At 40.3% G+C, this 14,530-nt stretch overlaps 1 protein-coding gene and 1 long non-coding RNA gene across 4 annotated transcripts in view; one reads left to right on the top strand and one right to left on the bottom strand.

The window, feature by feature from the left end:
- Window positions 1–2,196: 2,196 nt before the first annotated feature.
- LOC309827026 lies at window positions 2,197–13,841 on the top strand. The gene is made up of 4 exons (XR_014297162.1): window positions 2,197–2,314; window positions 3,388–3,738; window positions 5,862–7,441; window positions 8,408–13,841. It is a non-coding gene; the product is annotated as an uncharacterized lncRNA (long non-coding RNA).
- MAGI2 (membrane associated guanylate kinase, WW and PDZ domain containing 2) overlaps window positions 7,433–14,530 on the bottom strand; it is a 1,326,400-nt gene continuing 1,319,302 nt past the window's right edge. For 2 of the 3 annotated variants that reach the window (XM_082661503.1, XM_082661504.1), the window contains one exon: window positions 7,433–8,113. In XM_082661503.1, the coding sequence (XP_082517629.1) occupies window positions 7,464–8,113 (650 nt within the window). In that variant the 3' untranslated portion in view covers window positions 7,433–7,463. The remainder of the gene's footprint in view (window positions 8,114–14,530) is intronic. The other variant, XM_082661505.1, reaches the window with a different exon arrangement.

Raw genomic sequence — 14,530 nt, 5'->3', positions numbered from 1 at the left:
AGTACACATTCGAAGCTCTTCTAGGCACGTACAGACCTCAGGAGCCACACACTTCACAGTTTCTGGGGTGTGTATGATCCACTGCTTGGAAGGTGAATCAGATCCTGATGAAAGCGAGGGATTCTCTGCTGAAAGCCTGGCTGTTGTTCCAAGACAGAGGCTGCAAATTGGTGGGCTGTGGGCCAGTCTCTGTCTGCAGATGGCTTGTTCTGGTAGTGTCTTGTCTTCCTGTTCAGTGTTTCTTAAAAATGTGAATTAAACCGGTCAGACTTTAAAAAAAAAACATCAAATTTCATATAAAAAGCTGATTTCTTTTTTTTTTTCTTGTTTTTTTTTTTTTCCTCACTTGGGAAACTGAAAGTTCCACAGTGGACTTGGACTTGACAAAATGACAGCTTCAGAGGAGGGATGTGCTTGTTGCTCCGCCCAGTCTCCACCTGGCTCTCTTTGCTTTTTATTTTCCGGCCTGACCTTGGAAACATGTGATTCATGGTGAGACCCTTGTCCTTCCAGGCCAGGCTCCTCACTTGCCTGGCCCTAGTGCTGCTCTGCCCCTGCCCTAATCTCTTTGGTCTCTGACTTGTGGTCTTTTTGATGCCCTAATGACTTTTATTTTCTTTTAGAATAGTAATCAGATGTGCAAAATTAATATTTACACCTCATTTTGTTAACTACATTGTTTTATGTGTCTTTTGCTTTTTCAGCTTGCACTTGGCCATTCTCAGATTAGTTCATAAAGAACGACATATATTTATTGTAAATATCTCAACTTTTGTGCTTGATTTCACACTTTGTATCAGCTTCTTCCCTTTTCTAAGAGTGATACATAGATTTAATTAATTTTTTTTTTGGAGATTTAATTTTTAAAAAATTATATTGGAGTAAAAAATAGCTTGGGAATTTTAGGTCTCCTGTTGACATCAGTGGGAAGTCTTGACAGCACTAGGGTTGAGAACTGTTTCTTTGGGTTGTAACCTCCTTGATGGCAGGGTTGTCATCATCCTATTACTATTACTTCATAGAACTCTCCCTTCTCCCTAGTGTAGGTATTGTAATATGTTGCAGACGGTTTTCTTGGCCATTCATTTTGGACCTTTACACTGCTTTTCACTAAATGTTGGCTTCTGCATAAACTTGGGATTTTGCATGACAAAATTTCAGAATTAAAAGGAAAAAATGTGATGGAATTTACTGGTAATTGATACCTTAAATCCTTTTTGAAAAAAAGGCTCAGTATCAATCAGTGTAGCAAGCAACAGAAACATACTGCCAATTCATAAATGATGTAGTCAGCTGACAGGCAAATACCAACTAGATTGTATACAAGAAAACTCTCAGTTTACTTGGGTGAAAAAAGTCAACAGATATTGCCCTGGCAATTTCACTGTATTTAAAGTCAAGTTTCAAAGAAGTCCTGTTTGGGGCATTAAACGTATCCTTTGAATAATCTGTGAGAACTGCAGTTTTTAAAACTCAAGTCAACTTCCAGTAATTATTTCCTTCAAATGAGCACTGCCGACAAAAGAGTTTTGTGCATGGTCAGGGTTGGCTAAGTTTAGAATAAATTTAGTGGAGTAAATGAATTTTAAAAGTAAGCTGGTGCAAAACTTGAATTTGGTTTTTATCTCTGTTAGGAGAAAAGTTTTCTTAAAATGTTGAGCTGCCTTTGATAACAGATTTTAAGCTTCTTTACCTTTTAAGTGATCTGATCTGTATTTGCCTTTGAAATCTTTTACTGCCACTTTGGTTAAGTGAATATTGTTCCATAGTGGCCTATGATCCTATCTGACCAAGTGTTTTAAAGCTTTTTGATTTTTTTTTTTTTTACAAAACTTCCCAAATCAAATCCTAATGAAGTTCTTTTAACCTCTAGCTAACTTTGGAATGCTTCCAAGGGTCCCTGAAACACCCCAAAGAGAGATATCAAACTAATTAGGTTCATTTGGTAGATTAAATTACATGGGAAGTATTGTCAAATGAGTAATAAGTCTTCTTAGGTTATATTAATGGGAAAATGTTATTAATATAGGTGTTCTAGAAATTATATGGAATTCTTGAAAATCTGGTATCTCCTGGTAAAATTATCAGTCATAATTCTAGTTATTAAAGTGTTGTATGTCACAGCAGTAACCAAGTTTCTTTGTCAATTGCATTGTAATCATATTTTAAAGGTGCCTTAAATCTTTTGTCATTATAGACAGTTATGGTTTCACTCTGATGCTTTTACAAAAATGCTTCCTCTTCAAGAAGATTTCCAGAAAGGACTTTTTGACAAATACAGGTTTCTGACTTTCAGACCATAACACTGAACTGGGTAAGAAATTAAAGAATTCTAATGGGAAACCTGATGGCTTCATAAAACTGTTAACAGTAGGACTGAGTGAACTGGTGACTATGGCTATAATTTTTATGGTTTCTGTCTGAGAAATAATTGGTTTTAATCTGTGTTTTCCAGATATAAGGAAACCCTTCTCCTCAAGCTAATTATGACTTATAGCAGTTTGGTAAATTATACCTTTGTAAGCAGAATTGAAACATTTATCTTGCCTCTCTATCTGATCCCTCCAGAGATCGGAAACGCATAGGTTCCCAGTAGCTTTATCAGATAAATTAGGAAGGACACCTCCTAACAGGTGCAGGAATCTCAAAGTATTTGGGGACCGTGAAAAAGGAGGAATTCACCTAAATCTGTAAGACAATGTCTGTGACAAGCCGTGGGCATGACTTTCCTAGCCCTGAGAGGCCTTTTAAAAGTTCAATCTGACATAAGCGAGAGAGTGGCATGGACATATATACACTACCAAACGTAAAATAGATAGCTAGTGGGAAGCAGCTGCATAGCACAGGGAGATCAGCTCGGTGCTTTGTGACCACCTAGAGGGGTGGGTGGGATAAGGAGGGTGGGAGGGAGGGAGACGCAAGAGGGAAGAGATATGGGAACATATGTATATGTATAACTGATTCACTTTGTTATAAAGCAGAAACTAACACACCATTGTAAAGCAATTATACTCCAATAAAGATGTAAAAAAAAAAAAGTTCAATCTGAGACTCCTTATAAAAGTTCTAGCAAAGCCATTTTTTTTAAAAAAAGAAAAGCCTATATGATCAATTACATTTATATAAATCATCAGGCCAAGTTTATTGAGACTAGACTTACTTTACAAATTGGTCTTAATTTGGCTATATTTGGTAGAAATAAGGGTAATTTTAGAAAAAGTTATGTTTCAGTGAATATTAAATTCTAGTTTTGTTGGGGTCTGCATTTACTGCCTAAGACTGACTTCTCAGATAGTTCCTTGCTGTCATTAATTCCTTGCTGATATTAATGTTAATATTAAATTTAACTGAGTCATTAATAGGACACTCTTAACTCTGTTTCTGAAGCTTATATCATCTATCTTTGGATGAAGATCAGATGTCCCAAGACCTGTAACCAGGTCATTATGTGTACTGGAAAAAGACATCTTTTAAAGGACCATCTCCAACCTAGATGGAAAGACCCTTATCAGGTACTCTGCACTAGCTCATGCACAGCAAAACTGAAGGGAATTGACTCTTGGATTAATATTTTCACATAGAAAGGGCCCCTGCACTGGACTGGTCTATAGAGAGGGCTGCTGATGTCAAAATCACCTTAAAACAACGCTCAAACAGAGGAGAAACTACACTCATACCAGGATGAGAGGAAGACAACATTGGAAGTAGACAGCTGGCCTAAGATGCTGCACCTGACCCGTAAGATCATTTATTGTGTTTTCTTGACTTCTTGGACCTTTGTATAAGAATCAAATGTTTTTCTATCATGGGCATGATCCTATGCTTGTTTTAAAATTCAATCCAGTCGTTGGGTTTGTGACCTGTGTCTCATACTTCTGGGTTACCTTGGTGGATTTCTCCTGTCCAAGGCTCTGATTGGTTGGCTCTTAGGAAATTTATTCTAAAAGAAAATTATAGTTCTGTTCAGGACACTATTGATATTACTAGGTGGGATCCCCTCACCTGGGCAATTAATACTACCTGCTCTGACCCTGGCCATAAGTATGAATTTTCTTTTACAGTCACTCAAGTTCAATCAGAGCAAGAGACAAAATTTCAGCCAAAGCATATAACCTCCCAAAATTATGGGATGGATTTATGTGGTTAACACTAGGCTATGGTCACTTAAGTTTAAAGGCTCCCTATGTTGGGTACAATTAAACCATACTAAGGATAACCAGCCTAGTGACATGAGGAAATTGGGCTGGGCGCCTTATGGACAATGCCAGTATATGATTTCCCTTAGAGGCAAGCATTGGTACAGAACAAACTAAGTCAGACAACCTGGGGATATGACTAATGGAAGCTCTCGACTTAAATTCTTACTTAGGACCTTACTAATACTGCTAGCTATGTTATTTGTATATTGCCTGTTTTACAAAACTGTTGTTTCCTGCATTATCACATGTGTGACTGAACCTCTGATAAAATGATGTCTAGGTGACTTGAAGCAGTTGACCACATATATAGTTCTATATGAGAACAGTGATTTTAATAGTGTAACTCTAGATATGGGAAGAAGCAGCAAGAGGGAATTTTTATTTCCTGGACTGTAACAGACTAGTAAGACAGGTGGTCCAGCGACTTTTGACTACTGTTAATAAGGCCTAGTCCAGTAATAGCACACTGAGTGGCCTATCAGTGAAATCCTCGCCTGACTTAGGAATGAGCATTCCTAGCACCATGGGACGAAACGGTCATGAAATGCCTCCCAAACCATGGTTGAATTTATGACCATGAGGCGGCCCTGCCAACTAAAAACTGGCACTTGCCATCTGCCTCTACAAGGATTAGGTCAGTAGCCACGGTCGTCACTGACCTTCAGCACCCCCTGAATGGAGGCCAGGGTGGAGATCAGGAATGAGCACTCTGTGCTCTGGCAGAACAGGTCTTTGGATAGTTAGATATTTTCAGGAAAATATTGTATGAGTCCAAATCTTGCATCTCCTCATATCTAGAAAAGCAGTAAAATCATTAATGGGGACATGTGCTCCTCGTGACTGGCAGCAAGCCTCTGTGAAAATGTGTGCCTGACTGCACATACCCCCGCTTTGCTAAAATCTTATATAATACCTCTCCCCCCACCTCTTTGGAGCAGTTTCTCAGAGCTGTCTGAAATGCTGTCTCCTGGGCGATAGTCCTCATTTTGCCCCAAATAAAACTGAACTCACAACTCTCACACTGTGCTTTTTTTTTTTTTTCAGTCGACAACACACAGCCTATATAGTTGGAAAAAGAAAATATTTTTGGATATATATTTTATTTGACAGTGTTTTAGAATATCATACAGTAAACAAGATTTCTGTAAAAGTTAATTTATCCATAGTGGTGCGTTTCATAAAAATAGTTGCTCACTTACAGTCTTTCTGTGACTATTAATACATGTAATTATATTTATAGAGATACAGCTGTACAGGGTAAATTCACAGCTAACACTACACAGAAATATTATTTGGAATGGGGTTTAGATGATGTGCTGTCTTCACAGGTTATGGATTACAGCTGCATAAAGCAATTACTGCACAAGTAGTAGCTGTGAACTGTGCAAATTAGAATTTATGCAAGCGTAATCTCAATTTTTTTATCCTTTTGTAACACATGGAAAATAAAGGTCAGAGGATACAGTACCGGGACGTGCAGCTACACTACAGAAGCATTGTCCAAAACCAGATTCAATAAATTAATGGCAAACTATACTGGATCTGTAGTCCAGGGGAGAAAGAGAGTAATTGAGATTAAACCAAAAGTACTGTAAACTGCTACATGTGTTTGTGCTTTAGTTTATGATGACTAGGTTTCATTTTTGGAAATTGCTTTTACAGGCTGCAAGACTCTTCACTTGAGGCTTTCAACCATATTCTCCTCTTGTCAAACAACTAAACTACACCTATGCTTGATGGAAATTAAACAGCTGGTGCTCAGGATACTACAATTACAAAGAGAGGGAAAGAGTCAACCCAAGGAAGCTGTTACTTGTGACTGCCTGTGATGGGACCTCATCTCCCTGTTTTACTTATTTGACTTCAGGTGCAGGGAGGTAAGGCTTATTTGCATTTGAACTCCTGTAAAGGGCAGAATATGGGGAGGATGACACCTCATTCATTCAGGTCATATTAAAGAGAAACTGCCCTCTGAAACATTTGCCTTTTAATATGTGCAGCTACAAATAAGAATGCATGGATAATTAACTGAAGGTAAAATTTTACAAAGAAAGATCAAAACAGCAGAGAAGAAAGGCAATCCTTAGAGATACTAGGGTATCTACCATGGATGAGGAAGATAAACAAAGATCTAGACAAAAAAGCAAACCAAATGGAAATAAAAGGAGAAATAATAAGACATGCTAAAAAGATCCATGTTCTTTAATGAAAAGAAATGGGTCATACTAATGATTTTTTAATATCAGAGAGAGATTCATTGTAATCTGAGAAATACAGGAGAAATACTTTGCCTCTGCTCTATCAAAGTGAAAATGAAGTAATGGAAGACAGCAAAATGAGTGAAATGTAATGTTGCTGTCAAATAAGCTGCTAACTCTGAGGCAACAGGAAGGCCTTCTCATAAAGGAACTGCAGCGTTGCCAATCTCAATTTAACAAATTGTGGTCCTTTAGTTATAAAATTCCTATTTTAGATGAAAACCAATTAAGATCTATGAGCTAAACTGCAAAATTTTGACTTATGGCAGACTGTTCCCTAGGATACAATTTTTAAAACTTTTTTTCCTACCACTGAAAATGCACAGAAACGTGATCACAGAAATGGCAGTAAAAATGGCATCACACCAATGAATTCACTAGATTTCTAATTCATCCTGCAGTATGCAGGGGACATTGCTGCTAAAACTGGTGATGGTGCCACAAGTGAGCCATGGAAACGTGTCATGGGTGAACAGTTCTGAATGTTTCAAAGAAACCTCTTAACCCCTGTCTAGATATGTCCAGAACAATTTATTTACAACTCTTCAGATTAAAAGATATAATCTTGTCTCAGTTTCAGCTTACTCCGTGCAGTTTGATTTTTAAGGCGATATTCCAGTTTGTGATTGCTCTTAACTTGTCCAGTTTCTTGATATGTTTCTTGATATAAAGTTTGGATGACATCCAAATCCTTCATGCAGTGGGGGAATTTTGTTCTTTCTTGTTTTACTAAAGCTACACTGCACTCTCTGTGATGTTCTTCACGTTATTTTGGTTCTTCCATAGCTGCCAAAGCCCCCGCAGTGGAACTGGGAGCTTCAGGATCAGTTTGGGTCTGCCGTGGATGCCATATGGACGATGCTTGTTGACACGTGGGACTTCATGTCAGTGCTCCCAAGCCTTGGTGCCTCGTGGATTTATGCACGTGACAGTGAAAATAAATTAAAACACCATGAGACGGAACCTAAGAAGAATGGCCTGCAGGTACTGAGGCGGGGCAGTGGGCTCATCTGCCTGCGGCCGAGGCGCCGGGTTTGAGGATGCCCGGCAGCTTGTCGGAGCCTGGCACCTTCCAGGGCCCTGGCGCAACAGCAGCCTTGCGCACAGGGGTTCCCCCCGGGGGCCGCGTGCCCTGCCTGGGCCCCGCACGTGTGCCTGCCCTGCCCTCGGCCTCCCGCACACCCGCGCCGCGGCCTGGGCCCACGAACGCAGGTGCCACTCCGGGGCCTTCACGCCGGCCGAGCTCGGGGCCCACTGCCGCATGCAGCCCCTCCTTGCTGCTGGCCCGCGCTGCGTCCACTGCTGTGGGCCCGGGTGCCCTGGCCTCTGAGGAGGGCCTGCTGGCCTCAGGCTGCCCCTGGCCACCAGGCACCTCCGCGAGCCTCGGCTGAACCGCCCGCTGCGGGCTTGCCGAAAGCTCACTCTGCTCCCCGAGGCGCTGCTTCTTCTGGCTGCCGGCTGAAAGCTCCTTTGGTTTCCTAACGTCGTGTTCCCTTTTGATATCCCAAGTTGGGTCTGGGCTTATCTGGTTGTTAGGGTCGGATGGTGGGGCTGGATGTGATGGAGAGAATGGAGAGAGGACGTCCTCGAGGGAGGCGCCTACTTCCGGCAGACCTGGGGAGGCAGCAGCGGGAGAACTCCAGGAGCTGGAATCGTCTGTGGGGCAGGAAGCACAGGCGTTAGAGCCGTGCAGCACATGCTTTTCACACTCCTGCAACCTCCCTCCACATTGGGAATGAGAGAAGGCGGCCAGGGGCCACTCCTCTCAAGGTCCCAGGCCACTGCCACCCCCGCCCTCACTGCCAGGAGGGCAGCTGACCTTATCCCTGGGGATTCTGTGTTCCCCATCCTCTTTACACCACCCCTTCCCTCTTTGAGTGTTCAGGAAGGTGGTTACAAAGCTCAGGCCTAACCCATCCCATTGTCTCGGCCCCTTCTAACTTCCTGCAGTGTCATCAGGTCTGCCAGCCCTGTGTGGATATCTGACTTGGGAGCACCTGAATCAGTGGTTCTCAAACTCAAGGATACATGTGAATCACCTGGGGCAGTTTTGAAAAATACAGAGTCCTCAGCCAAGGAACTCCTCTGCATTTTTAACAGGCACCCAGGTAATTCGGAAAATGCTTGGGGGAGTAACTTTCTCAACCAGTAGGTGTCACTCAAGACATAATTCTTAGCTACCACCAGATACAGAATTTGGATGAATTCATCTATAAAAAGGTTCATTATTCCATTCAGGGACAGAGGTGGTCAGCCAGAACAGGCTGGTGTGGAAGGATTGGAACCCTTTTGTGAGGTTTTGCCTGCAGGTGTTAGAAAGTTTTGCAGAAACTTTGACTTCCTGGATGGACACCCTTTAGGAGCTCTTTCCCATATATATATCTCTCCAACTTTCCTTTGAGGTTATATTGTCAAACTTGTGTTTCAAGATTCAAACAGGTAATATGACGCTGCCTATAAGATGTTCAAACTTCATGGTTAAAACACAAATTATTTTATTCTGCAAGAACCTGATGTTGGTTGGAGACAAGATGGCAGAGTAAAAGGACCTTGAGCTCACCTCCTCTCACAAGCATGCCAAAATCACAACTAACTGCTAAACAACCATTGATAAAAAAGACTGGAATCTACCAAAAAAACGATATTCTGCATCCAAAGACATAAGAAGAAACCAAGAGATGGTAGGAGGGGTGCACTCGTGATATAATCAAATCCCACATGACCCAGGTGGGTGACCCACAAACTGGAGAATGATTATATCACAAAAGTTCTCCCACCAGAGAGAGAGCTCTGAGCCCCCCCCAGCCTAGAGGCCTGGCATGGGGAGGTGGAGCCCCCAGAGTATTTGTCTTTGAAGGCCAGCAGGGCTTGAGTGCAGGAGCCCCACAGTCCTGGGGGAAACGGAGACTCCACTCTTGGAGTGCGCACACAAGGTCTTGTATGCAACGGGACCCAGGCCAAAAGGAGTAACTCCATAGGAGCTTGGGCCAGACCTACCTGCTGGTCTTGGAGAGCCTCCTGCAAAGATGGAGGGCAGCTGTGGCTCTTTCTGGGGTCATAAAAGCTGGTGATGGACACGGCAGGGACCTATGTGAACTCTGGCTGGAGGCAGAGATTTTGGGCTCTTGGCACCAAGACCTGGTCCCCCAAACAGCCTGTAGGCTCCGGCACTGGGATGCCTCAGGGCAAACAACCAACAGGGTGGGAACACAGCCCCACCCAGCAGACAGATAACAGTCACCCAAGTCCAGGAAGCACAGAGAGTCCCATACAGGACTAACCCAAGGAGGAACATGCTGAGACACAAAGCAAAGAGAAAATATTAAAAGCAACAAGGGAAAAGCAAAAAATTACATACAAGGGAACCCCCATAAGATTATCAGTGTTTCTTCAGCAGAAACTCTACAGGCCAGAAGGGAGTGGCAGGGCATATTTAAAGTGATGAAAGGGAAAAATCTACAACCAAGATTACTCTACCCAGCAAGGATCTCATTCAGATTTGATGGAGAAATTAAAAGCTTTACAGACAAGAAGACACTAAAAGAATTCACCACCAAACCAGCTTTACAACAGATGCTAAAGAAAATTCTCTAAGTGGAAAAGACAAGGCCACAACTAGAAAAAAAAAAAAGTACGAAATGGGAAAGCTCACTGATAAAGGCAGGAAATCATCCACACACAAATGTGATATCAACATCAGTAATTGTGAGAGGAGGAGAGCACGAATGCAGCATACTTGAAATGCACTTGAAATTAAGAGATCAGCAACTTAAACAATCGTGTATACATACAGACTGCTATATCAAAACCTTACGGTAACCACAAACGAGTCTATAATATACACACACACAAAAGGAATCCAAAGACAACGCTAAAGATAGTTATCAAATCACGAGAGCAAAAAAGGAAGAAAAAAAGACCTACAAAAACAAATCCAAACAATTAATAAAATGGCAATTAGAATGTACATATTGATAATTACCTTAAATGTAAATGGATTAAATGCTCCCACCAAAAGACATAGACTGGATGAATGGATACAAAAACAAGACATGTATATATGCTGTCTACAAGAGACCCACTTCAGACCTAGGGACACATATAGACTGAAAGTGAGGGGATGGAAAAAGATATTCCATGCAAATGGAAATCAAAAGAAAGCTGGAGTAGCAATACTCATGTCAGACAAAAAAGACTGTTACAAGAGACAAGGAAGGAAACTACATAGTGATCAAGGGATCAATACAAGAAGATAGAACAATTGTAAATATATATGCGCCCAACAGAGGATCACCTCAATATATATGGCAGATGTTAAGAGACATAGGAGAAATTGACAGTAACACAGTAATAGTGGGGGATTTTAAAATCCCACTTAAATCAATAGATCATCCAGACAAAATCAATAAGGAAACGCAGGCCTTAAATGACACATTAGACCAGATCAACTAAATTGATACTTAAAGAACATTCCATGCTAAAGGAGCAGAACATAACATTCTTCTCAAGTGCACATGCAACATTCTCCAGAGTAGATCACATGCTGGGCCACAAAGGAAGTCTTGATAAGTTTAAGAAAATTGAAATCAAATGAAGCATCTTTTCCAACCACAACCACTATGAGTTTAGAAATTAACTTGAAGGAAAAAAAATGCACAAACACATGGAGGATAAACAATCTGCTACTAAATAACCAATGGATCACTGAAGAAATCAAAGAGGCAATCAAAAAATACCTAGACAAATGAAAATGATCCAAAACCTATGGGACACAGCAAAAGCAGTTCTAGGAGGGAGGTTTGCAGCAATACAGTCTTACCTCAAGAAACAAGAAAAATCTCAAACAATCTAACCTTACACCTAAAGGAACTAGAGAAAGAAGAACAAACAAAACCCAAAGTTAGCAGAAGGAAAGAAATCATAAAGATCAGAGCAGAAATAAATGAAAAAGAAATGAAGGAAACAATAACAAAGATCAATAAAACTCAAAGCTGGTTCTTTGAAAAGATAAACAAAATTGATAAACTTTTAGCCAGATTGATCAAGAAAAAAATGGGAGAAGACTCAAATCAAAAGTATTAGAAATGAAAAAGGAGAAGTAACAACTGACACTGCAGAAATACAAAGGCATCCTAAGAGACTACTACAAGCAACTCTATGCCAATAAAATGGACAACCTGGAAGAAATGGACAAATTCTTAGAAAGGTACACTCTCCCAAGACTGAACCAGGAAGAAATAGAAAATATGAACAAACCAATTACAAGTACTGAAATTGAATCTGTGACTAAAGAACTCCCAACAAACAAAGTCCAGGACCAGATGGCTACACAGGCAAATCCTACCAAACATTTGGAGAAGAGGTAACTTACACCTATCCTTCTGAAACTATTTCAAAGAATTGCAGAGGAAGGAACACTTCCAAACCCATTCTATGAGGCAACCATCACCCTAATACCAAAATCAGACAAAGATTCCACCAGAAAAAGAAAATCATAGGCCAATATCACTGATGAGCATAGACGTAAATATCCTCAACAAAATCCACGAACTGAATTCAACAACACATTAAAAGGATCATACACCACGATCAAGTGGGATTTATCCCAGGGATACAAGGATTTTTCAATACCCACGAATCAATCAGTGTGATACACCACATTAACAAATTGAAGAAAAAAAACCAGATGATCATCTCAACCGATGCAGAAAAAGCTTTTGATAAAATGCAACATCCATTTATGATTAAAAAACTCTCCAGGCTTCATAGGTGGCGCAGTGGTTGAGAGTCCGCCTGCTGATGCAGGGGACACGGGTTCGTGCCCCGGTCCGGGAAGATCCCACATACTGCAGAGTGGCTGGGCCCGTGAGCCATGGCTGCTGAGCCTGTGCGTCCGGAGCCTGTGCTCCACAACGGGAGAAGCCACAACAGTGAGAGGCCTGCGTACCACAAAAAAACAAAAAAAAAACCTCTCCAGAAACTGGGCATAGAGGGAACCTACCTCAACATAATAAAGGCCATTTATGACAGGCACACAGTAAATATCATTCTCAATGGTGAAAAACTGAAAGCATTTCCTGTAAGATCAGGAACAAGACAAGGATGTCCACTCTCACCACTTTTATTCAACATAGTTTTACAAGTCCTAGCCACAGCTATCAGAAGAAAAAGAAATAAAGGGGATCCAAATTGGAAAAAGAGGAGTAAAACTGTCACTGTTTGCAGATGACATGATACTATAATACCTAGAAAATCCTAAAGATGCTACCAGAAAACTGCTAGAGCTCATCAATGTATTTGGTAAAGTTGCAAGATACAAAATAATACACAGAAATCTGTTGCATTTCTATGCATTAACAATGAAAGATAAGAAAGAGAAACTAAGGAAACAATCCCACTTACCATTTCATCAAAAAGAATAAAATACCTAGGAATAGACCTAGGTATTTTATATAATACCTAGGAATAAAATACCTAGGAATATCTAAATAGACATTTCTCCAAAGAAGACATACAGATGGCCAATAGGCACATGAAAAGATGCTCAACATCACTATTAGAGAAATGCAGATCAAAACTACAATGCAGGGATCACCTCACGCTGGTCAGAATGGCCATCATCTAAAAGTCTACAAGCAATAAATGCTGGAGAGGGTGTGGAGAAAAGGGAATCCTTCTACACCGTTGGTGGGAATGTAAATTGGTACAGCCACTATGGAGAAGAGTATGGAGGTTCCACTGAAAAAAACTAAAAATAGAGTTACCATATCATCCGGCAGTCCCACTCATAGGCGAATATCCAGAGAAAACCATAATTCCAAAAGATACATGCACCCCAATGGTCATTGCAGCACTCTATTTACAATAGCCAAGGCATGGAAACAACGTAAGCGTCCATCATCAGATGAAAGGATGAAGAAGATGTGGTGTATATGGAATATTACTCAGCCATTAAACAAAGAAATGTTATCTGCAGCAAATGGATGGACCTAGAGATTATTATACTAAGTCAGACAGAAAAAGATAAATATGTCGATCCTATGTGGAATCTAAAAAAAAACAATAAAAAATATACAAATGAGCTCATTTTCTAAACAGAAAGAGATTCACAGACATAAAAAACAAACTTATGGTTACCAAAGGTAAAAGGGGAGTGAGGGGAGAGATAAATTAGGAGGTTGGGATTAATATATACACTCTACTATATATAAAATAGACAACAAGGACCTACTGTGTAGCATAGGGAACTATACTCAATATTTTGTGATGGCCTACGGAGGAAGAGAATCTGAAGTATATATATATGTATGTAGAACGGAATCACTGTGTTGTACATCTGAAACTAACATGATATTGTAAATCAACTATACTTCAATTATAAAAATAAAATGAAAATGCTTCAATAAAAAATAATAAAAAATTAAGTAACATTCATTATTGTCTTGTCTTTTAAGAAATCATTGTTCTTAATTTAATTCTCTTTAGTAGTTCTGACATTATAGTAGGCCTGGGACTAAGCTAGATGACTCTTTCTAGGAAGCCTAGTTTCAACATTTATTTGGGATTTAAGATCTAAGAAAGGATTTGCGACAATTTACGACAAAACACATACAAAATAGAATGATAAAAATGAGAAACTGTTTTGGTTTTTTTTTTTTTTTTTTTTTTAAAGCAACCACCAGTCAGAAGCCAAGTAGGAGGAGGAGAGATATGTTAGGAATCTGAGATGAGTTTAGTTACTACTCTGAGCACTAACATTGCCACTGAGGTTCTGGCCACTAAAGCAAAATTAAAGCAGAGAAATCCAATATAGTGATCCCTTAATATTTATAAGGAATATGTCCCAAGGCCTTTGGAAATCCTCAAACTTTGGAATATCACCCTAGAGTGTAATTGTTTTCCATAGAACTGCTGTATGACCATGAGTGAAGAACAAAGACGCCACATTGATATCTGAATGCCACGTGGCAGCAAGGCTCCCTCACTAGCTAAGAGATTCAGTCCTACACACAGCATGTGATTCAAATTCCTGCCCCTATGACATGTGTTAGAAACTTGGTCTATGAATGTTAA

This window comes from Grampus griseus (genome assembly GCF_964374135.1).
Source record: "Grampus griseus genome assembly, chromosome: 9".
NCBI lineage: Eukaryota > Metazoa > Chordata > Mammalia > Artiodactyla > Delphinidae > Grampus > Grampus griseus.
Note: the sequence above shows the minus strand (reverse complement) of the source record. Positions and strands in the feature narration are given on the sequence as shown.